Below are 24,713 nucleotides of genomic sequence, written 5' to 3' on the forward strand. Positions count from 1 at the left end.
GTGAAATTAAATACATTCTTAAGCAAACAATGGGTCAAAGAAAAAATCACTTTGATATATTTAGTAAAAGTGAAAATAGGATATATCAAAACTTATGATATGCACCTAACTTAGTGCTTAGTGTGAAATTTTATCTATAAATGCCTAGATTAAAAAAGAAAAGAGATCTCAAATTATATCCTAATCTTCCATCTTAAGAAATTACAAAGAGAAAAGCAAATAAATTCAAAACAAACAGAACAAAGTAGAGCATTAAGATTATAGTGGAAATAAATGAAATAGAAATTAGAAAAACAGTGAAAATCAACAAAACAACCAAAAGTTGGTTCTTAGAAAGATTAGCAAAAGGTTTGTTTTGCTAGACTGATCAAGACAAAAAGAGAAAAGACTCAAATTACTAAGATCAGGAAAGAACGTGGTGACCTTTCTAAGGGTCATTTACAAAAGTCATTACTACTGACTTTACAGAAATGAAAAGAATCATACGAAGCTCTCCCCACTTCTGTTCACCACTATATTGGAGAGTCTAGTCAGGAATATTAAGAAACAGAAGGAAAAGGCATTCAGGTTGGAAAGGAAGAAGTAAAACTATTTCTCTTTATAAATGACATGATTTTTTTAAATGTAGGACATCTTAAGGAATTCACATAAGACTATTACAGTTAATAATAATGTTATTAAACAAGTCTCAATCAGTAGATCATGAAATCAATTCCAGCTTTTCTTTTAACAAAATAAAATGAAATTAAAAAAATCAGAATGCACTAGAACAAGCATTGTTTCATGATAATTTTGTTTTAGATACACACACAGATTTACATATACTATATCACCATATAAAAAGTATTCTTACTGTGGGTCAAAGTAAAAAATTTTGAGAAACACCAGTTTATTAGAAAGATCACTAATGATTATGGGAAAAGATGTCCTAATGATAGAAACAATATATATAATTGTGTGGAGATTGATTATAGCAATGAAAAATGCAGTTATTATTTCTCTAGTAATTATAATATTTTATGTTTCATTTGCATATAGGTCCTTCAGTGATTACTTAACAAGAGAGTCTGTTCGAATCTCTGATCCTTCTCCCCGGATATTACGACTTTCAATAGCCAAAGGCATAAATCCAAACTATGTTCCTCCGAAATGTGTAAGTGGGTCTATGTGAAAGAAACAGTTCCTGGTTGACTATGTCATATGAAACATGTTTGTAACTGTAGCATGCTCCCCTTTTATTTCTAGATGTGTATTTTCCTTATTTTCCTGTTTATATTCTCTCATCCCCTGTGCCTCATTGTATCAGAGAGGTGGAACCATTATTAGTTATATAAAATTAGACCTTAAGCAACTATGGGAGCTGATGCAGACGCCTGTGAAAGGCTTTTATAGCACCTGGAACATAGATTATAGACCTGGTTATAGATCTAGAAGCAACGAGAGATAGTAGGGGTAGGTCAGCAGTTCCCTGGAAGATATTTACCTACTTCAGGGGAAGCCATTCCAGTTTCTGCAAGCAAGGGGAATCTAACCTTTCAGGCGGGGGAGGAAGGGCTGATTCTGTTGGTAAGGAAAGCTCAGCAGTATTTAGGGCAGGGGTCCTCAAACTACGGCCCGCGGGCCACATACGGCCCCCTGAGGCCATTTATCCAGCCCCTGCCGCACTTCTGGAAGGGCACCTCTTTCATTGGTGGTCAGTGAGAGGAGCATAGTTCCCATTGAAATATTGGTCAGTTTGTTGATTTAAATTTACTTGTTCTTTATTTTAAATATTGTATTTGTTCCCATTTTGTTTTTTTACTTTAAAATAAGATATGTGCTGTGTGCATAGGAATTTGTTCATAGTTTTTTTTATAGTCCGGCCCTCCAACGGTCTGAGGGACAGTGAACTGGCCCCCTGTGTAAAAAGTTTGGGGACCCCTGATTTAGGGGATAATGTCTCCAGCCTCATCGTAATCTGCACATATCTCCCTATTCCAATGTTCAAGGTTCCATTTCTTCCTAACTCATACAGGAGACCACAGACGTTTGGGAATTCACTTTGCACTGTCATTCACCCATGTGCAGAATCAGATTTTGAGTTTGGCTTTCAGAATTTTCAGTCATGTGACCAGAGAAGATAAGGATTTTTTTTTTTTAAAGTAAACCACAGAAACTTTCTGGTCACTTACCTATACTTCAAGGTGGGAATTTAAGAGCATCAGTGGGTCATTTCCTTCCCCTAGTTCTCCAGTGCACTTAGAAGCAACCAACTAATACCACTATACTTTTTCTATTTCACTAAAATGTTCGCTGCTGCTTGGTCACCGAAAGTCTTGCTTCAAGCTGCGCCACCACATGTCATGGACTACCCCCCATCTTTTTTTAATCACTGGGTTATTAATATCTTTACATCTAGTCAGCTCAAAAAACGAATTCCAGATCATCTAAAACCAATACAGAGAACTCATCCTTAAAGTTCTGATCTGGTTATCTGTTGCTTTGTACCAGATCATCCCTAAACTCCACGACATAAAACCACCACCATTTTATTATGCTCAAGGATTTTAGGAGTCAGACTTTTTGACAGGGCAAGCAGGCTTGTCCCTGCTCCGGGATGTTTGGTGTCTTAGCTGGGACATTTCTAATGGCTCAGTGCCTGCAATGGTAGGGGGCTGGAATCGTCTGAAGGCTCCTTCACACCTGCCTTCATCATCTCAGGTTACTAGAACAAAATACCATAGAGTGAGTGGCTTAAGCCAGTGGTCCCCAAACCCCGGGCCGCAGACTGGTACCGGTCTGTGGGCCATTTGGTACCGGTCTGCAGAGAAAGAATAAATAACTTATATTATTTCCGTTTTATTTATATTTAAGTCTGAACGATGTTTTTTAAAAAAATGACCAGATTCCCTCTGTTACATTCGTCTAAGACTCACTCTTGATGCTTGTTTTGTAAGTTCAACAATTATATTTAAAAATACCACAGTTTTTATGCCAATCGCATAATTTTATTTTGTGCATTTATCCGTCCTACTGTAAAGGCAGGTCCGTGAAAATATTTTCTGACATTAAACCGGTCCGTGGCCCAAAAAAGGTTGGGAACCACTGGCTTAAGCAACAGTTCTTGAGGCTGAGAAGTCCAAGATGAAGGTGCCAGTGGATTCTCTTCTTGGTGAGGGCCCCTTGCCAGTTGTAGACAGCCACCATCTTGGCGTGCGCTCACACGACCTCTGCTTTGTGAGCCCACAGAGAGTTCTGAACTCTCTTTGTCCTCCTGTCAGGACACTACATTATGAGGGTTCCACCTGTAAGACTTTATCTAAAATCTAATTACCTCCTAAAGTCCCCACCCCCCAGCACCATCACGGTGGGGTAGGGCTTCAACTGAATTTTGGGTGGAGGGGAGGACACAAACATTCAGTGCTCTGTGAATATTTACAAGAGCACCTTCCTAGGTCCTTTGCATGTGACCTAGACTTCTCTCCACATTGTAGCTCTGTTATGAGAAGGAATATCCTAAGTTGGAGTTCCCAAGGGTGAGCATTCCAAACGAACCAGGTGGGAGCTGCATGGTTTTTTATGACCTGGCCTTGGAAGTCTCATTATGTCACTGCAGTCATACTCTGTTGATTGATGCAGTTACAAGTCTGGCCAGATTTAAGGGGGCAGGGACACAAACCCCACCTTACAATGAGAGAAGTGGCAAGGAATTTATAGCCTTGAGAAAAAAATCTGCTGCACCCAGTGATGTCAGTCTTTCGGTATTTTTGAGCCTGGTTTTTGTACACAGAAAAGATTATTCACAGGTATGCTCTTGGTTTAAATAACTAATAGTCAATTTTTAAAATTCCAAATTAAAAACAAAATCTATTTCTTTCTTAGGTTATATTTAAGTTTAGCTTAGAAGTTTTATTGTTCTGTTTATAATTCTAGCAGTTTTTAAAATGACTTTTAAGAGTCCTGAATGTTTGATTTGCTTTCAAAGTTAAGTATCTTCAAAACCTTCTCAAATATTAAATAAGTATTTTGCTTTGACCATCTACATTAACAAATAAAACCTTCTCAAATATTAAATGATTTTTAAAAAACGTAATACATTAAACTTATAAGTATGGTGAACCTGAAGATTTTTTTTTTTTTAAGTGAGAGAAGGGTAGGCAAAGGCTGACTCCCACATGTACTCTGACTGGGATCCACCTGGCAAGCCCACTAGGGGGCGATGCTCTGCCCATCTGGGCCCTTGTTCCGTTGCAACTGGAGCCATTTTTTAGCTCTTGAGGCAGAGGCTATGGAGCCATCATCAGTACTCCAGGCCAACTAGTTCTAATTGAGCTATGGATGCAGGAGGGGAGAAGAGAGAGAGAGAGAGAGAGAGAGAGAGAGAGAGAGAGAGAAAGAAGAGAAGTAAGAGGGGGAAAGGGGAGGGGTGGAGAAGCAGATGGACGTTTCTCCTGTGTGCCCTGGCTGGGAATCGAACCCAGGATATCCACATGCCAGTCTACCACTGAGCCAACTGGCCAGGGCCTGAACATTTTTAATGTAAGACTGGACATAGACTTAAGATGTCAAGTTAATGTCATAATTCTAAATCAGTTACTCAATTATACATTTAAAATTATAGTTGTAAGGTTATCACTCTAATAGGCCAATTTCTCTTAAACATGTACATGATTTTTATTTTAATAGTTTATACACACTTGTTTTCATAATAATTTCAAGTTACTGAAATGTGACAAAAATGCACATTTTGTTTCATTGGCTTTATCATTCTCTCTCCTTTATTTGTATATGTGTGTTTGGTTTTGTACATGAATCATTTTCTTTGAATGGATGAACTGTAGGAAGTCCTTTACCCCTACGAATGTCATATCATAAGTCAATTTTTTCTTTTTTTTAATTTTTTTTAAGTCTCTTTTTACAGTAACTTTATCAGGACTGCAAAACTTAGAAAAGGGGTTGGCTTCATTGCTCACAGAGTCTCTACTTACAGATGTCAGAAGCTCCTATTCAGACTAATCAACCTGTTTGAATTGTTTAAATCTTTGACCCTTGCTTGATTTAGACTTTTAAGACTTTTGTTTTAGTACCTAGCGGATACCTTTGACTATCACCCACCTGTGCTCCTCATATATCACATGGCTCTGCCTGACTGGCTGTACTGACTTATGAGGTCACTCCCCATCATTCTCAATCGCTGATAATTTTCTGAAAATAAAAATTCTAAAAGTAAAATTACTCCATTAAGTGTATGAACATTATTTTTAGGAGACTCATATAAAATCCCAAAATGAGTTCTAATGAAAGTGTTTTTGGCCTGACCAGGCAGTGGTGCAGTGAATAGAGCATCGACTGGGACACAGAAGACCCAGGTTTGAAACCCTGAGGTTGCCAGCTTAAGCACAGCCTCATCTGGTTTGAGCAAGGCTCACCAGCTTGAGCCCAAGGTCACTGGCTTGAGCAAGGAGTCACTCACTCTGCTGTAGCCCCCCGTTCAAGGCACATATGAGAAAGCAATGAATGAACAGCTAAGGGTCTGACCTGTGGCGGCGCAGTGGATAAAGTATTGATTTGGAATGTTGAGGTCGCCGGTTTGAAACCTTGGGCTTGCCTGGTCAAAGCACATATGGTAGTTGATGCTTCCTGCTCCTCCCCCATTCTCTCTCTCTCTCTTTCAAATGAATAAAGTCTGAAAAAAAAAATAAAGTGCTTTAAAAAAATGAACAGCTAAGGTGCCACAGTGAAGAATTGATGCTTTTCATTTCTTTCCCTTCCTGCCTGTCTGTCCCTATCTGTCCCTTTCTCTGTCTCTCTTTCTGTCTCTGTAAAAAAAAAAAGTTTTTGATTTACATATCTACTTATATTATTTCGGCTGCCTTTTACACTGCACTCTTGCCAACACTGAATGTTATTTATTTTACATAATATTAATTTTTAAAAACTTTTAAAACTAATTTAGAGAGAGAGAAAGAGGGAAGAGAAGCAAGAGTAGTTGTTTCCCATATGTGCCTCGACCAGGCAAGCTCATCTCTCTCCCTTCCTGTCTGTCCCTGTCTCTCTCTCTCTCAATCTCTCTCACAAAAAAAGAAAGAAAGAAAGAAAGAGAGAGAGAAAGAAAGAAACAAACAAACAAACTACCATTTATCAAGTTTTATTGTAGTATCAAAGAAGAAAATCCAGCATTAGCCCAGCGTGTGGAAGTCCTGGATGCGAGTCCTGGATGCGATTCCCAGCCAGGGCACACAGGAGAAGCGCCCATCTGCTTCTCTACCCCTCCCCCTCTCCTTTCTATCTCTCTCTTCCTTTCCCACAGCCAAGGCTCCATTGGAGCAAAGTTGGCCATGGTGCTGAGAATGGCTCCATGGCCTCTGCCTCAGGTGCTAGAATGGCTCCAGTTGCAATGGAGCAATGGCCCAGATGGGCAGAGCATTGCCCCCTAGTGGGCATGCTGGGTGGTTCCCAGTTGGGTGCATGCAGGAGTCTGTCTCTCTGCCTCCCCACTTCTCACGTCAGAAAATAAATAAATAAATAAATAAAAAGAAGGAAAAAAAAATCCACAGTTAAAAGGTTGTTAAAATACCCATTTCCAACTATGTGTGTGTGTGTGTGTGTGGGGGGGGGGCTGAGTTTCTTCATATATTTCAACCGAAACAACAGTGTCCTCTTAAGCCAGATATTGCAAAAATATAAAACATACCAATTTTCTTATAATTTCCTTGTTTGGGCAAATATAGTTGTGTCATAAAATATATATAGTAACATGTAATGGGATTACTTTTTAAGATTAAATAACAAATTTTCTTAAGTGTCTCACCTCAGTTTTTGGGAACCATCAGTCACTTTTAAAAGTGTGAAGGGGCTCTACACCAAAAAAAATAAAATAAAAAAGTCATTGTGCTGGATTATTCTGAATTCTCTAGATACATTGATACATTTTTGTGCAAGTAAAATATTTTAACATTAAAAATATTTTAAGTTGGGGTAGGGTATGTATACCCCTGTTTCTCTTCTTTTAGCCATAAGTTTCCTATTGTCTGTCTGTCCTTCCAGCTTCCTGTATTCCTGTTTCAGTTCTTCTCACACATGCCTGATAGGTTCATCTCCAGCTCTGGTCACGCTTACTAAAGATTTGATGGCTCTTTGCTGGCTAGGAAGAATGCTCCCACCCCTACATCTAATCTAGGTACAAATGCAAATGGAAGCCTGATCTCCCCGCATAACCAAAGAAAATCTGCTCCGTGCTTCCTCACTTCTATGTTCAGACTCTCTCTTCCATCGTATTTCCTTTCTCCTTCCTTTCTTTCCTCCTCCCTCTACTTGTCAGGATCTGATCCTTCCTTCCAGGTCCAGTCTCAGGCTTCTTTATCTCTGAAAGAAAAATCCTTCTTGGATTTTCCCACTCTTCCTCTGATATCCTTCAAAGTTTTATATATTTTCCTTTATGGATATCAAATAATCATAGTGATTTGCCCATAGGACTATGGTTTCTTCTAAGTGAAAACTTACTTTAAGGAAAAGGGTTGTTTTACTATTCTTTGATGTGCCTTACATAATATTATTGATTAAGAGATATTTGTGGGCTCTGGCTGGTTGGCTCAGTGGTATAGCATCAGCCTGGCCTGTGGATGTCCTGGGTTTGATTCCTGGCCAGGGCACATAGGAGAGGCGCCATCTGTTTCTCCACCCTTCCACATCCTTCTTCTCTCTATCCCTTTCTTCCCCTCCCACAGCCAAGGTGGAGCAAAGTTGGCCCGGGTGCCGAGGATGGCTCTATGGCCTCCGCCTCAGGCGCTAGAATGGCTCTGGTTGCAATGAAGCAATGCCTCAGATGGGCACAGCATTGCCCCCTAGAGCAGTGTTTTTCAACTAGTGTGCCGTGAGACATGGTCAGGTATGAGTATAAATACATTTAGAAACTATATTATTAACTATATGTATAATATGTACTGTGTTAGAGTGTCATTTTGTGTCATTTTGGTAGGTGGTGTGCCCCAGGATTTTGTAAATGTAAAAAATGTGCCGTGACTCAAAAAAGGTTGAAAATCACTGCCCTAGAGGGCTGCCAGGTGGATCCTGGTTGGGCGCATGTGGGAGTCTGTCCCACTGCTTCCCTGCTTCTCACTTCAGAAAATTTAAAAAAGAAAGAAAAAAATATTTGTCTACTGACTTAAAAATGACTTTGAATGGCATTAAAATTATTTTTCTCCTCTAGATACAAACCAAGATTTCAAGTTCTGCCCTGAATGCTGTCGCAAGTCCAAGAATTATAGACCTTGCTCATCCAAGGATCAAGATAGAGGGTCTGTGCTGTCCAAGAGAGAGCACCGAAGTGCCTGTCCATCCTGTAAGCCATCACTGCCGTGGCACTCACTTTCTCGTCATGCCGAGGGTGCAATATTTTCCTCTATCCAAAATCATTGATAAAAGGAGTCTTGAAAGAGAAGTGTGTGGCAGGAAGGAAAACCTACCTGCAAGATATGGAGAGGAAATTGGGGGGCAGGGAGTGAAGAGCATGAACTTTAGAGTTAGTAAGAGCTGGGTTCAAAATACAGCCTTGCCACTTTAGCTCTATGATGTTGTGACTACCTTCCTGAGCCTTAGTCATTCAACAGTTATTTCAATGCCTACTGTGTGCCAGACACTGTTCCCAGTGAACAATAGAGAGAGAAACAAATGAACAAAAAAATAGGTAAACAAATAAGATAATGTTAGGTAGTGATAAGAGCTGTGAAAAAAATGAAATAGGAAATGAGTGATTATAGGGATAAGCTATTTTGTATATGGTAGTCAGAGAGAACCTCTCTGAGGAAGGGATATCTGAGGTGAAACTTAAATGATGAGATGGGGTTAGCTAAGTAAAGATCTTAATATTTTAATATTAAGATTCTATTAATTCTAAAGAGACGAGTACATGCCGAAGTCCTAATGCTAGAGTGACCATGAAGTTGGGTGGAGCAAGGGGAGCAAGAGGACTGTCAAGATAACAGTTCCCACTTGGGCAGCGGTTAATGACCTGTAATAACAGATAAGGCACGTGCTCAGCCCAGAGCCTGGCACAGTCAATGGCTTCCCTCGCTCTTCCTCCTGACACTCCCCTCCATTCATTGTAATGACAACTTGGTGCCCAATCCCAGTTGAGTTTTCAATAAATATCTAATGATTATGCTATCAAAGGAGGTGAGACAAAGTTCACCTTCTTTCTTGGAATTTGAGGATTTGATATGAAATTCTGTTTGGAAAGAAAACTAGTTGGGGTATTAAAAACCCTTGGGAGAGTGTCTTAAGTTTGCTAGAGGCTTGCCTGCTGACCCTCAGGTTTTTGGTATGTACAATGAGAATTATAGCCATCTTTCTTTAATTGCTAGAATTGTTTTGGGGAGTGAATTAAAAAATCTTTTTAGAAAGTGATAATCATACACAGAGAACCCAAAACAAATCTGTATCACTGCAATATGGAACACTGTCAGGGGTACAGAGTGGTGTTTGTTGTCCATCTTAATTCTCTTCAGTGAGCACTACAGAGGGGGAATGGTGGCTGTATAACATCCTTCCTATTTTACCAATAAAGTAACGTAGTAGAAAGGCAACCTGGTAAATGTGATTTTCTTTTTCTATCTTTTGTTTTGTTTTAGAAAAAGAATGATACTACTAGAGTCTTTATTAGTTTCACTGGTTGAGCCCAGGTGTCTGTGGTTTGACAATATTCTTTAAGTTAAAGTAATTTCCCAAACATATCGAGTAGAATCCCATTTTTGTAACATATACATATGTATCTCCATGTAAAATTGTCTGGAAGGATATACGTGAAAATGTTAGTGTTTTGGAGGAATAAATGTGATTTTCTAAGCAAGACCAAAAGGATTGATCAATCAGTCAGTCAGCATATATTTATTCAGCACCAATTGTGTGCCAGAGCAAATACTGTAAGTTCTCATTTAATGTTGTTGGTAGGTTTGTGGTCTAAGCAAAATGACATATAACCAAATCAAGTTTACCATGGGCTAACTGACATAAACAAGAGTTAAGTTCCTGGGCATTTCATCAATGATATAATGAAACATTATCTGAGAACCTGCTGTACTTTTCTCAAAAAGCTTATTATATTTAAGGGGAAGAAGCACAGAGTAGACATATCAACGAGATAAATGATCTAAGTTAGGTGCTGGTAAATGCTGTGAGGAAGATTAGTATTGTGGAAGAGGGTAATTAGAAAGGCTGATTTATTTTGTATGGTTAGGGAAGAAGTCCTTGAGGATGTGATGTTTGAGTCAAGAGATTTGAATGATGAAGAGACACTGTGACAAGATTGAGGAAAGAGGAATTCAGGCAGGACTAGAATGTGCAAAGGTCCTGAGATAGAAAGAACTGGGTGGGAGGTCTCGTGTGATCACGGAAGGGGCCTCAGAGTGATCAAGGTGCAAAGTGGGGAAGCAGCCTGATCGTACAGGGCCTCCTAGGCACAAAATCAATTCTTAGCAAAATGGGAGTCCACTAGAGGTTTTAAACCCTGGGAATGGCATGATCTGACTTGGGCTTCAGAAAGCACTTACCTCATGGAGTTGTTATGATGATGAAGTAGCAATGACTTAGAACACTGTCTAGCTCATGGACTGCACTCGTTAAAATGCTCATTCTCTCCCTCTAGCTGTTGTGTGAATGCTGAATCTTACGGGGCCAAGAATGGAAGCAGGGACCCAGTTAGGAGCCTGTTGTAGGGATCCAGGAAGGAAGTGATGGTGACTCGATTAGGGATATAGCTGTAAGGAGAGGGACATGTGGTAAAATTTGGGATTTATTTTTGTGTCTATTTTGCTTTCACTGTAGATATCCCACGCTGCCTTGCTAGTCAAGCCTAGCCCTCGAATAATAGCTCTAGCTAAGGCTAAGCCTTTTCATCAAGATTATGTACCTAACCGTAATCCATACTGGCCAGTCTCTCATGCTGCTCTCCATTGCAAAGTATCTCCCAGAATTGAAGAACTAGCTAATCCGAGTGCAAGGTATGTCCATTTAAGGCTAAGATGGGACAGGAAAGGCTGGTGGTGCTGGGACAAAGGAAAATTGACCTAATAAGTAGTAGAAAGACCTGTAGGAATATGAGAAATTAAAAAAAAAATCTTATTTGTGACAAATCTATGGTCTTCTTATCATAAATAATATAAGGCTATAATTAGAGAGTTAGTAGACTAGTAATGAAATTTAGATCTAGGAGACAATTCTGTAATTATGGATATGGGATTAATTATTTAACATATATTATCAAAATGAAACAAGTTACAAAACAGAGCACATAATATGCTACAGTTTGTCCAAGAAAAAAAATACATATATGCCATATATTTTCTTGCATACGACTACACTGTCTCAGAAGGGTATAAAAGAAGGAAGTAGCAATGGTTACTTTTGGGAGCGTGGTGACCTGGGATGGGAGGAAGAATTGTCTTTTACTAAATAGGCTTTTTGTAGTTTTCAATGTTTTTGAACCATGTACATATATGACCTATCTCAAGTTAATAAGCAAATACTTGAACAAAGAAGAAATAGCCTCTAATTCCTGTTTATTTTTTAGAAAGCCTCTTAATTTGTTTAAACCTCAATTCGTTTGCCTTCAAGGAGTGATACCTGATCCTCCTTTGTAAGCGTCATTGGAAAAACCTGTGGATGCTGAAAAAGTTGTAGAGCTCTTGAGCGCAGGGAACAGGGACTCTGGTAGTTCTTATATAATACAACATTTAAAATTTTTTATAAGGTAAAAAAAAAAAATTTTTTTTATAAGGTATTTTTTCCTTAAAAAATAAAGCTCAACATAAAGCTTATTCCTTGTTCACTGACAAAGAGAAGGGAAGAGTGAGGTCAAGTGATCTAGGTCCCTTCTCTACAGTTACTATTTGTTGCTAAGGGTGGAAACTTTAAAAATTGATTTCTGCAAGTCCGTCAGAGGGACTGTCTTGCTTGATTTAACATTGTCAAATTATTGAGAAATTGTCAGAATTTACTTTCTGTGCAAAGAGCAAAGGCTTTGGAATCTGACAAACACCCCAATGACCCACAGATCATTCTAGTAGCTTCCCTGAGCCTTCATTATTTTTATCTGTGCAGTGAAGGTAATGATTCCTGTTTCATGGGGGCGCTTATGAAAATCAAAACGGGATCATATCGTTGTGCCTAACACATAGCAATGCTTGAGAAATGTTTGTTCCATTTTCTGTTCATCTTATTTTAGGTTGAATTCATTTTTCCTCATTTCAGGAAACCCATGCATATTGTATACTACGATCCAGAGGTCTTTAAAGTCAAGCCAGCTGCTCTGAAATCACAATGTTCTCAGAGGATCCAGGAGTTGGCAGAACCTCTTAGACGTTAAATAAAGAAAGCTACAACCCTCAAACTCTCGTTATGTATCTAGAAGACACATTAGATGACTTAGTTCCCTACTCTGGTACTACTGTCAGCTCGTATTCCCCACTCGATCTCAAAAACATATGAGACCTCAAGGAACACCACTGTGACCTTCAGTTAGTAATTGTTGCTGTGACCTGTAATTGTGTGCGTAGCAGGCTTGGGGACTCCAGCATGCAATAAAAGAGAGAATGATAACCTGCTTTATCCTTACTGTCTCCTCACAAGCAGCTTGGCTGTCTCACTGCTGTGACTGACCTGAAGAAACACTGTCCCTCATGTTGGCAGGGGTTGCTTTTCTTGTCCCAGTGAGATCCATGTTCCCCATGGCTGAGAATTAAAAACAGTCTTTGTGTCTCTCCCCTCATTCCTCAGAAATAACACTGACATAGTGAAGCCTTTTTGGAAAAGTCTAAATGCTTTACACTGAGCAACAAAATTTTTGTTGCATCCACAAAAACACTTGTTCTTACCTAATTCGAGTGTGCTGATCTCAAATCTGACACTAGTTTTTCTCTGTAAGCTATATATTTTTTTGCAATTCAAGATTTTAGGTTTTCATTTTATTGTAAAATTTTCAACATTTAGTTTAACATAATGAAGTAGAATGTCTTCTTGATCATCATCTTTGTGAAAATATAATAATTTATATAATGTAGTACATACACTAATACAATAAAAGATATGATTGCATCAGAATTTGTTTATAATTTTGAAGTAGAACATATTAAAACACTTATTTTCATCATAAAATTTGCGCAAAATTTATTTAAATTCTATTCAGGTAAAAATTTGCATTTGTAGCTCTTGCATTTGTGTACTTGTTGAGGACAATCTCATTTGATGCTCCAGCAGTAGTCTGCTCATCACTAACAGCTCCAAGATTTTCGGGAAACTTATCAAGGTGACTGTTCAGGAAGTGAATCTTTACGCTCATGTTACATCCAATGTCGGGGAAAGCCAACAGCATCCTTTGAACCAGAAGTTCACAGTTTTCTGCGTTTTTGTTGCCAAAGAAGTTCTTTGTAACTGCCACAAAAGACTGCCATGCTGCTTTCTCCTCCTTATTCATCTTCCTGGCAAATTCTTCATCACGTATGAGAGTTAGAATCTAAGGTCCATTGAATACACCTATTTTTATCTTCTTGAAAGACAAGGCAGGAAAAGCAGAAATAATATGTTGAAAGCATTCACTTTCTCTATTCAAAGCCTGAACAAACTGCTTCATTAAGCCAAGTTTGATGTGAAGTGGGGGAAAAATGATCCTGTCTCGATTACAGGTTCATTCACAATATTTTGCATCTCTATTTCTCGAGCTTCACGTTTCGGCCACTCCTTCTGTGTCCAGTGTTTCTCCCGAGCTTGGCTGTCCCACAAACACAGAAAGCAAGGATACTTCGTGAAACTTCTCTTTTGTCCTAGCAGGAAATTTACCATTTTAAGATCCACACAAATGATCCAGTTATGCTCCTTATACTTCAGAAAGTTGAGGACAATTTTTATGTCATTATAATCTTCTCGCAGATGAGTTGAATAATCAATTGGAACCACTGCATAACATTACCGTTGTGTAGGAGAACACATTTCACACTCTGTTTAGAACTGTCAAAAAATAGCCGTCATTCTGTTGGACTGTAAGTGGTAACACCTAGCTGGCTGAGAAGACTACTGATATCATGACAGTAAACAAAGTGTTTGTCTTTAGAACAAAAGTCCACAAAAATTTGTTCACGCTTCCTGAAATGGGATACTTTAGCTGACTGGTGAAGTACATTCTTTTCTTGAAACCTGGAGGCTAATAACTCAGCTGCTTTCTTTGATAGGCCAAAATCTCCTACTAAATCATTCAATTCGGGTTGGCTAAACTGCTGAGGGGTTAATGACTGCTTGGCATCAGAAGAAGACCCTTCAGATTCTACAACCATTTCCTCATGCATCTTATCAAAATGTACTTGATCACCACGTTCACTTTCTTCATCCTTAGAAGAAATAAAACCATTGAAAACTGGAACCGGGAGTGTCTCAGAGTGTGGGATAGATTGTATTGCTGAAGGAATATTAGGATATGCCATCATATGCCATTTTTTCTTGCCGATGCCCTTTGTATGGATCAGACAGAAATAACAGTCAGTGCTGTGGTCCTTAGGTTCACGCCAAACTGTAGGAATACCAAAAGACATTCCTTTGTGTTTTCCTCTTGTCCAGTCACGAAGCATTTCCTCACAATTATGACACACAATATGAGGAGCCCAATTCTTGTCTTAAACACCAAGGGGAACTTGAAAATAGGCAATATATGCACGTGTCACAAATGATGAAATATTGCGCCTTTGATGTTGAAGTGTGTAACAGCCACATATATAACAGAAGGTGTCAGGACTGTCTTACATTTACGCCTACTTGAAGAAGCCATGATTCAATCTTAAAACAAAATAAGAGGGTGTTTTTATCAGATAATAATTTTTTACATTTAAAAACAACTACAATTATGTAAAAGTGATGTTTGTAAAACATTAATTGCCTTGTGGTTATGTTCAATCCAAGAGTCATTGCCCTTTAACTCCAATTTAAAAACCAATGCATGCCATTAACTTTAACAAAAAGAAATTAAAATTGCATAAAAACTAGAGCATGCACAAAAATATGGATTTCAGATTTGGAATCAGCGATGCAGAAATATATAGAAACAGTTCTAAAACCTTATGCAACAGAAAATTAAAAAAAGAATTGTTCTCCAGTGATCTGTAGATGAAATTTAGGAAACAGGTGCCCTTAAATGACCACACCTCTACCCGTTTCCCTTCCTTTGCTTGTGCTCAGTGTCATTTATCATTAATGACAGAAAAAGCTAGGCATTTGGTGGGTGTTATAGTTCCTTGTCAAATTGTATCTGCCCAGAGTTTTTTTTTTAATTTAGTTTATTTTATTCTCTCCATGGATCAGTATTTCACAAATTAAACTAACTTTTATAACGTATCTGGATTTGCATGAAAATGAACTTACTTGGAAACCAATTTTACAGATGAATGAGCTCTCTCTCTCTAAGGCTTTTGTGTTAACGAGAAAACTAGTGTTATGGTGAGATGAGACTGCATAGTAGTTTTGAACTTAAGTTTAGGAATCAGACAGACCTGAGTTTATTTCTATTCTGTACAGATCATTTACTAGATACGTGATTTTGAACAAATTCTTTAACACCTTGTCCCTCAGTTTCTTTATGTGTAAAATGGGTTTTCTACTGTGTTGTTGATTAAATAAGAATATTATCTAATAAAATATGAATAGGGAAAAATTATTTTAAAAATTGAGGTGCTTTTGCCTTCTAATGGGAGAGTGGCATAATTTATTATACTTGGAAAACGAATCTCTTTATGGTTTGATTCGTACACTAAATAAATGCTTGTTGAGTATCTTTGCGAGGTACTGTGCTAGGCACTGGAGATATCATAGTCAGCCAAATAAATATGGTTCTGCTCACATGGACCATTTAGCCAATTAGGAGAGAGAAATATAATTCAAACACTGGAAAATTACAATAGTGGCAAGTACTATGAAGGAGAAGTTTTAGTACCAGGAAATAACAGAATAAAGAACTTGGACTTCCTTGGAAGGTGAGAGAAGGCATCTTCAATGAAGGGACAAATGGTCTGGAATCCAAAAATTGAGTAGGGTTAACTAACTAAAGAGGGGATAGGAAATCAGTCCAGGTAGTGAGAACATGTGTTTAATGGACATTTGTTTATTTGAAAGGTCCACCCTACATTCATCATTCATTCTTCCTCTTTCTGTTAAGAACTCCCAATTTGGGGAAGGGGATTAATTTCTCTTCATTGTTTAAAGCTTTATCGGGACTTTTTAAAAAAAGGTGTCTTGGCCAAGGAGTGGGCATGTGACCCAAACCAGCCAAACACTTTGAACTGTCCTCCAGGGCTTTGGGTCTCAAGCAGAGCAGTGCAAGGGGCAGGAGGTAGTTGAAGCTGACCTTACCCAGTAGTGGTGCCCTGATGAGTTGCTCCTACTACCTGTATCTCTGGAGCTACCCTGGCCCTTCACCACTCCTTTGACTCAGGAGCTGCCCACAGCTTTCCAGTAAATCCCCTGTGGCAGGTGAATTAATGTGTCAGGGACTGGAAGGTGACAGTGTGACTCATACTGAAAGACAAAAAAGCGTGTGATGAAGGAGGAGGCAGAAGGATGGGAGCCAGACCATGAGAGGCCCTGGAGGCCATGTTAAAGCTTGTAGTCTTTATCTTAAAACCAAGCGGAGTTGATGTAATTCAGGCAGAGGATTAATGTAGTCAGAGTTGTCTTTTGAAAAAATTACTTTGACAAATATATTGGGGAGGGGGCCGTGGAGGTAGGTAGACCAAGTCAGGGGGTTATTTAGTAGCTCAGACTGAAGATAAAGATAGTTTGGTGGTCCTAACGTGGAAACGGAAAGAAGCGACAGAGTTGAAAGGTATGTGGGAGCTACATTTTTTACAGGATTTGGTGATGGATTGGCTATGGGGTGGGAGAGAGGGAAGCAGTCAAGATTCCTGGATTTCTAGCTTATGAAACAGGATTGATAGTGAATGTCTGAATATATATAAATGGACAATGGCCAGACCACATATGACAACAGAACTGTGACTCATATTCTCTGTAACAGTCAGCCCAGAATGGTCAGGATTTGGTCATTGGTCCTTATTGGTGCCTATTTTTTGCCCCCAGTACCAACAAAAAGCCAAATCAACTCCTTAAGCCAATCACATAATATTTCCTGCTTCCCCATCAACAGCTTCTAATCAGAGCACCCCAAAAGGTCCCCTCCCCTTCCTCCACTATAAAGCTTTCCAGCTCCTTTGTCTTTGAGTTTCTGCCAAATGCAAGTGATGGCGGTTGACCACCTTGCTATAGCAGCTCTGAATAAAGAGCCTGGCGTGTTCTCCTTTGGGTGGTCTTTATTTACACTCTAGTGAGCCCTTCACTGACGTGTGTGTAGGGAACACTGAGAGAGGACCAGAGAGGAGTGTGGAGACCTTTGTGTTCAGTTCTGGACACTTGGGTTAGAGGATGCCTTTGAGACTTCTAAAAGGAGATATAGTTACAAAGTTGCATCAGAATTCTCTTCTGGACTCTAGGCACTTTTGCCTTTCTGGGTCTTTACATTTTTTTTTAAAGTTTTACTTATTCATGAGAGAGAGAGAGAGAGAGAGAGAGATATCCATTTGTTGATCTACTTATTTATACATTCATTGGTTGATTCTTGTTTGTGCCCTGACTGGGGATGGAACCCACAACTTTGGCATGTCGGGATGTTGCTCTAACCAGCTGCATTATCCAGCTAGGGCTGGGTTTTTACTTTTAAAAATAATATTAAAATTTATGTTTTGTGACTGCATTGGTATAAAGACGACATATTCACATTATATATTAAAACATTTAACACCAGAAGTTCATTTTTTTTTCTCATTTAAAAGGGACTAAAACATTTTTGTGAGCTTCTAAAAATATTGTGGGCTGTAGGTGTGGTGCCTCCTGTGTCCAGTGGGACAGTTGTTATATGGGTCTGTATTGCTGCTACAAGCCCAAGCCCAAGGGGAGGGGGTGGGAGGAGGGGTGGGAGAAAGGAAAGAGCAGGAGATTCTGAACTCGCTTGATATTTACTGATATTGAGGAATTGTTGTTAATTATGTATCTAAGAGGGCACTGGTATGGTGGTAATGCTTTTAAAAGACATTCTTTTAGACATGCATGCTGAATATTTGTGGATGAAGAGATATCTGGAATTTGCTTTGCAATAAATAATCCCCACAGGGAGTGGATGAGGGTATAGATCAGTAGTAGTGAACCTGGTCCCTACTGCCCAGTAGTGGGCGTTCCAGCTTTCATGGTGGGAGGTAGCGGAGCAACGAAAGTATAAATAAAAAGATAGATTTAACTATAGTAAGTTGTTTTATAAAGATTTATTCTGCCAAACTTAGCGAAAATCCGACATAAAGTATTTGGTAAGTAATTACTATTATATGCTTTAACTTGCTGTAATTCTGCTTTATAAATTTTATAAAGTAAAGTTACTTCCCTTCTTTATAAATCACCATTACTGTGGAACCGGTGGGTGATTAGAAAATTTTACTACTAACAGAGATACAAAAGTGGGTGGTAGCCTGACCAGGCGGTGGCACAGCGGATAGAGCGTCAGACTGGGATGCAGAGGACCCAGGTTCAAGACCCCAAGGTCACCAGCTTGAGTGTGGCCTCATCTGGTTTGAGCAAAAGCTCACCAGCTTGGACCCAAGGTCGCTGGCTCGAGCAAGGAGCTACTTGGTCTGCTGAAGGCCCGCAGTCAAGGCACATATGAGAAAGCAATCAATGAACAACTAGGGTGTCGCAACGCGCAACGAAAAACTAATGATTGATGCTTCTCATCTCTCTGTCCCTGTCTATCCCTCTCTCTGGCTCTCTCTCTGTCTCTGTAAAAAAAAAAAAAAAAAATCTGGATTAGGTTGAAGGGAGGAAAATGGTAACATAAACTTTTTAATGACCTAACCCTGCTCCCATGGGAAGGAAGAAATAGGGGTGGGTAAGGGAGAGAGGCAGGAAGTCATTCTCAGGGAATTCTGCCTCACCACATAAAGCAGGGGCCTGGGAAGTTAATGTTTATCTTGAACATCTACCTCATTAAATTCTTGTCAAGCACTTAGCACAATACCTAGTACACAGTAAGTAGGTTCTGTATTTTACTCATTGTTAGTGGATATCAAGAAGCTCTGAGCCCTGGCCGGTTGGCTCAGTGGTAGAGTGTCGGCCAGTGTGTAGATGTCCTGGGTTCAATTCCCAGTCAAGGCACACAGGAGAAGCAACCATCTGCTTCTCTATCCTTCTCCCTCTCCTTCTCTCTCTTTCTCTCTTCCTCTCCTACAGCCATGGCTTGATTGATTCGAGTGCATTGGACCCTGGTGCTGAGGATGGCTCTGTGTGCTGAGGATGGCTCTGTGGAGCTTCCATCTCAGGCACTAAAAATAGCTCAGTTGTGGGAATGGCCCCAAATAGGCAAAGCATTGGCCCTAGATGAGGATTGCCAGGTGGATCCCAGTTGGGATGCATGTGGGAGTCTGTCTCTTTATCTCCCCTCCTCTCACTTGGAAAAGAAAAAAAAAGAATAGGAGCTTCCAAGATCTTTTTGGATCATGCAGTTGACTTCCTCGGATGATTCCAGTTACAATCCTAATGAAAATGCAATCCTCCTGTCTAGAAGTAGAGTCTACTTCCCACTCCTGGAATTGGGCTGGCCTGTGACTTGCTTAGACCAAGGGAGTGAGGCAGAAACGACACTGTCTGGCCTCTAACCCAGGCCTCAGGCCGGCCTGTGGCCCTGCTCCTGCCTTCCTGGAGCACTGCTCTGGGATGGGCTTGGGAAGAGACCCAAGCTCCCCGAGAGGCCATGTGGAAGGGGGCCTAGTCCTCCCAGACCTCACCTCTCAACCCTGTCCTCAGCTCACCCTCTGCTGAATGCATCCATGGGAGAGAGCCAGCAAGACCAGCAGAAGACCTACCTGCCCAGGTAACCCACAGAGTCGTCAGAGATAAATGGTTATTGTTTGAGCTGCTAGGTTTTGGGTTGGTTTGTTATTCAGCCATATTTAACTGAAACAGCATTAAGCTGGCAGAACAACAGACTGAAGTTGGGGGCAGAGAGGGGAGCAAGGGTAATGGTTCCGACTTCAGCTGGTTGCTGTCTGTAGGCTGGCGGGCATGCCTCTGCTTTGAGTCTGCTAGTGAGCCCGCAGATGCTTCTCCCTTGGGTGTTTTAAGCCCCTGGGGTCAACTTGTGTGAACCAACCCACAGCGGACCTCAATTTAAGTGACCCATGGTTGACCAGTGAGAACCCGCGTGAACTGGGACACAAGAATGTGTTCATTCTTTCAGAGGGTTTTGCTTTATGAGGACCTATCTGAAGAGGTCCTGGCCCCCAGCCACCCCTGGCAGAAGACACATACCACGGGTAGCACGAGAGGGAGCCTGAAGACACGCATTCTTTCATACTTTGTATTGATTCTTCTTTTCCATCTGGAAGGACTGCCAGATGGCAAGACTCCCCCACCCATGGCAGCATGCATCTGCCTGTTACCTGCCTGCCCTCTGTTGCCAGGGTGTGGTCTGCTAGAAATTCCAGAAGGCTGGGCACCCCGGGCTGGGTTGCAGGATGGGGCCGGTGTAAGGCTGAGGGTGAGAAAGGTGGCTGTGGCGATCAGGGAGCAGGGAGAAGCAACTGGTTTGGGCGAAGTGAGGGGCGAGGGCTCCCCAGGAACCAGGCACAGTGGCTGCAGGCAGGCAGCTCCTCCGTGCAAAGGGCGAGGTGGACCTCAAAGACAAGCCATAGCAGATACCATGGAACATGCCTCTTTCTGTGCAGTAACCTAAGCGAGCCAGAGTGCTCGGGGGTTTAGTTGAAAAGCACCACAGAGTTGGCTTCAGCCACCTTAAAGTACAGCCTAAGGCAGGGAACCACTCCAAGCTCCAACTTCTCTGGGATTATTAGCACAGTGTTGGCCATTGGTGGAGAAAAAAATAAGTGGCTGTATTATATGATTTCAAATGTATAGGGGTGGACACTATAGACAAGTGTACTTTCTGAAATCAGAACAGCCAGATTTAAATCCGGGACCCACCACTCACTAGCTCTGTGTCTTTGGGTAAATTAACTAACCTCTGTGGACCTCAGTTTCTTCGCTTGTAAGATGGAGGTAAGAACCGTACCGCCAAAGGCTGCTCCCCAAATAGCTTGTGGACAAAGCAGATATGAGTTAATAGCTTACTGAGATAAGGGAGCTGCTAACCTTGACAGTCTCCACAGCATCCAGCGAGGGGAGGGCAGTGGCGGGGGAGTCAGGAGCTTGGGGTTTGATTAGGATTGGGCAAGGGACGGACCGACACAGCCAGTCAAGGATTTCCTGAGAAGTCCTTGAGAATTGCCAAGACCAGTGGAGTACTTTCAGGACAATAACAGAAGTTATTTGTAACCTTCTCTTCCTGGGCAAGCGTTTCCTAAGGCCATACTGCTGATGGTGGAGGAATAGTAAAAGCCAGGTTAATGTAGACAGTAAGTGGTGTGGGTTTAGGTGGTTCCGGTTCCGGTTCTCCCAGCTTACCTCCAGCATTGCTGTGCAGGTTAAACGAGACGATGGATGAAGCGCTCTAAGAGCAGGCCTGGGGTGCGGTGGGTGTTCAGTGGTTATTACCATGAGCAGTAGCATTTTCCAGTCCAGCCTCCATCGCTCCTGCCAGTTTGCTAATGCATAAAATTCCACCTCCAGAATTCTTTGCTCATAACCTAAGGCTTTCTCTCTCTTTGAAATGCAAACACAGGCAGAAACTGTACCTCATTAAACCTAATAAGCATGGAAGAGTTTGTAAAACCCGAGACAGGGAGCCTGGAAATGTAGAATATAAGCCTCACTAACCCCTTGGGAAGAATGGCACCATACTATTCTGCAGGGACCTTGCACGTGCCAGCGCCATGCAAGACAGAAGCACAGCTCTGGGTCCAGAGCTGCAGAGTCCCTGTCTCAGACTGGGGGGTCAGGCTGCGCTGATCTGTTAAGGTGTTCTTACCTCTCTGGCATTTGGGCTTGCCCAGTGTATCAGTCAGGATTCTCCAGAGAAACAGAGCCAGTAGGAGATTATCTTTCTGTCTATCTATCTATCTATCTATCTATCTATCGTCTATATCTTTCTAAATAAGATTTATTATAAGGTTTAGCTCACACGATTATAGAGGCTGAGAGTTTCCCTGGTCTGCAAGGTGGAGGCCCAGGAAAGCTGGTGGGGTAATTCCGTCAGAGTTGAAGGCCTGAGAACCAAAGGAGCCGATGGTCTAAATCCCACCCCGAGGGCCAGAGAAGATGAGATGTCAGAGCTCAGGCAGTGAGGCAAGGAAAAAAAGGTCAATTCTTCCTTCCTCTTCCTTTTGTCCTATGCAGGCCCTCAGAGGATTGGATGAATGCCCACTCACATGGAGGACGGCCCATTACTGAGTCCACTGATTCAAATGGTTAATCTCTTCCAAAAACACTCTCACAGACACAACCGGAAATAATGTTTAATCTTAGCACCCCATGGCCTGGCAAGTGGACACAATATTAAACACCACACACCATCACAGAAGACAGCTGGGAATTTGCAGGTTGAAGAAGGGAAGCTTCATTATCTTTAGAGAAAGAATCCAATTTGTTCTGGAAATCGCACACTACCAATAAAGTTCCTAGGCTAAGGAGTTAGGAAGCTGCCTCAGTTTACCCCATAGTACCTGCAATCACTCATCTCTTCTGCAGGTTTCTACATTAAGCCAAAAGGCTCTAGACTTGGGGATTTCAACCTTAGCTTGTACCTTAGAGTCAATAAGGAAGCTTAAAAAATACCTAAGCTGAGTGTGCCCTTGCAACCCCTGACCATCCAACCTCAACCAACTGAATCAAAATGTCAGGGGGAGGCCCAGACACTGCTCTTTTTTTCGACAGTTGCCCAGAGGATGCTAATGGGCATCTTGAGATCCACTGGTCCAGATTAGTCTACTGAAATGTTAGCTGCACAAGAATCACTCAGAGAGCTTGTTAAAACACAGATTCTGGGGTTTCATCCTCCCAGAGTTTTTGATTCAGCAAGTCTGGGCTGAAGCTTGAGAATGAGCATTTCTAAGATGCTCCCAGGTGATGTTGACAATGTGTAAGATGCTCCCAGGTGATGTTGACGCTGTGTAAGACGCTCCCAGGTGATGTTGATGCTGTGTAAGACGCTCCCAGGTGTTGACACTGTGTATTAGTTGCTAGGGATGCCATAACAAAGTTCCACAGACTGGGTGGCTAAAACAACAAAAATTTATTTTCTCACAATTCTGGAGGCTAGACGTCCAAGATCAAGGTGTCAGCGGGGTTGGTTTCTTCTGAGGCTTCTCTCCTTGGCTTACAGACATAAGCCTTCTCCTTGTATCTTCACATGGTCTTCTCTCTGTGCATATCTGTGTCCAAGTTTCCTCTTCTTAAAAGGACACCAGTCCTAAAGCCCACTCTAATAAACCATTAACTTAATCATCTCTTTAATTAAGAGTCACATTCTGAAGTAGTAGAGGTTAGAACCTCAACATATGAATTTGAGGGAGTCACAATTCACATAACATTCTGCCTGCTGAGTAGTTAGGCTCTAGATTCTATAAACCAATGAACAGTCATTTATAGGAAGTATGACCTGTTATCACTTCTTTTCTATATTCATTTGATATTAATGAGGTCTCTGAGTTCTCTTTGCCCTTCCCTCTGGAGCAAAGTGAGCAAGGGGAGAGAGGTAGAGAGAGGTAGAAGTCTGAGGTCAGAGAAATATCCAGGGGCCAGGACTCTATAGACTGTTGTGTGGACTTCTCAGGCAAGAATAAGAGGGCTTTTTATCTTCAGACCCTCTGCTGAATATTCCAAGATGTGAGAGGTCTTCATATTTCATATTCTTTTCCCCCTAATTTTTATGTATTGATTTTAGGGAGAGAGAGAAACAGAAACATAGATCTGTTTCTGTATGTGCCCTGACAGGGAATCGAACCAGCAACCCCTGCATATCAGGACAATGCTCCAGACAGCTGAGCTATCAAACCAAGCACATATTCTTCCTTTATCAGCCTTCGTCAGCCAACTGGAATGTTCAATGGCAAGTTGTCTGCATTTTCCTTTGCTCATTTCCCTGTTTTAATCTGCACAGCATTTAAAAAATAATAATAATTTTGATAAGAATACAAATGAGATCTAACCTCTTACAAACTTTATGTGCACAATACATTGTTGTTGGCTCTAGGTATGGTGTTGTACACCAGATCTCTAGAGCTTACTCATCATGTGTGCAAACGTACGTCTGCTGTTAGTAACTCCCGCTTCTCCTCGCCTCACTCACTGGCAGCGCTATTCCACTCTTTGTTTGACATTTTCAATACCTCATGTCAGTGGAAGTATTTGCAGTGTTTGTCTTTCTGTGACTAGCTTATTTCACTTAGCCTGAAGTCCTCAAGATTTATTCATGTTGTCACATATGGCACATTTTCCCTTGTAAGCCTTCATAGTATTCCATTGTATGTATATACCTCATTTTCTTTATCCATTCACCTGTTCATGAACATTGGGGTGGTTCCCACACTTGGCTATATGGAAAAAGCATAGGCAATGAAAACAAAAATAACAAGTGAAATTAAAGAGCTTCTGCACAGCAAAAAACAAAAAAACAAAACAAAAAAAACCCCCAAAAAACAAAAAACAGTCAGCATAGTGAAAGGCAATCTACAGGATGGGAGAAAACATAGCTGACAAAAAATATGAGG

The 24,713-nt window shown here is 40.9% G+C and overlaps 1 protein-coding gene across 1 annotated transcript in view; it reads left to right on the top strand.

The window, feature by feature from the left end:
* The window catches only part of SPMAP2L (sperm microtubule associated protein 2 like), a 29,031-nt gene extending 16,691 nt beyond the window's left edge, over nt 1-12,340 (top strand). The window contains exons 5-8 of the mRNA XM_066385022.1: nt 1,039-1,153; nt 8,189-8,320; nt 10,801-10,976; nt 12,226-12,340. Coding sequence (XP_066241119.1) covers nt 1,039-1,153; nt 8,189-8,320; nt 10,801-10,976; nt 12,226-12,340 — 538 coding nt within the window. The remainder of the gene's footprint in view (nt 1-1,038; nt 1,154-8,188; nt 8,321-10,800; nt 10,977-12,225) is intronic.
* The last annotated feature ends 12,373 nt before the right edge of the window (nt 12,341-24,713 follow it).

This window comes from Saccopteryx leptura, chromosome 5, assembly GCF_036850995.1.
Source record: "Saccopteryx leptura isolate mSacLep1 chromosome 5, mSacLep1_pri_phased_curated, whole genome shotgun sequence".
Classification (NCBI taxonomy): Eukaryota; Metazoa; Chordata; class Mammalia; order Chiroptera; family Emballonuridae; genus Saccopteryx; species Saccopteryx leptura.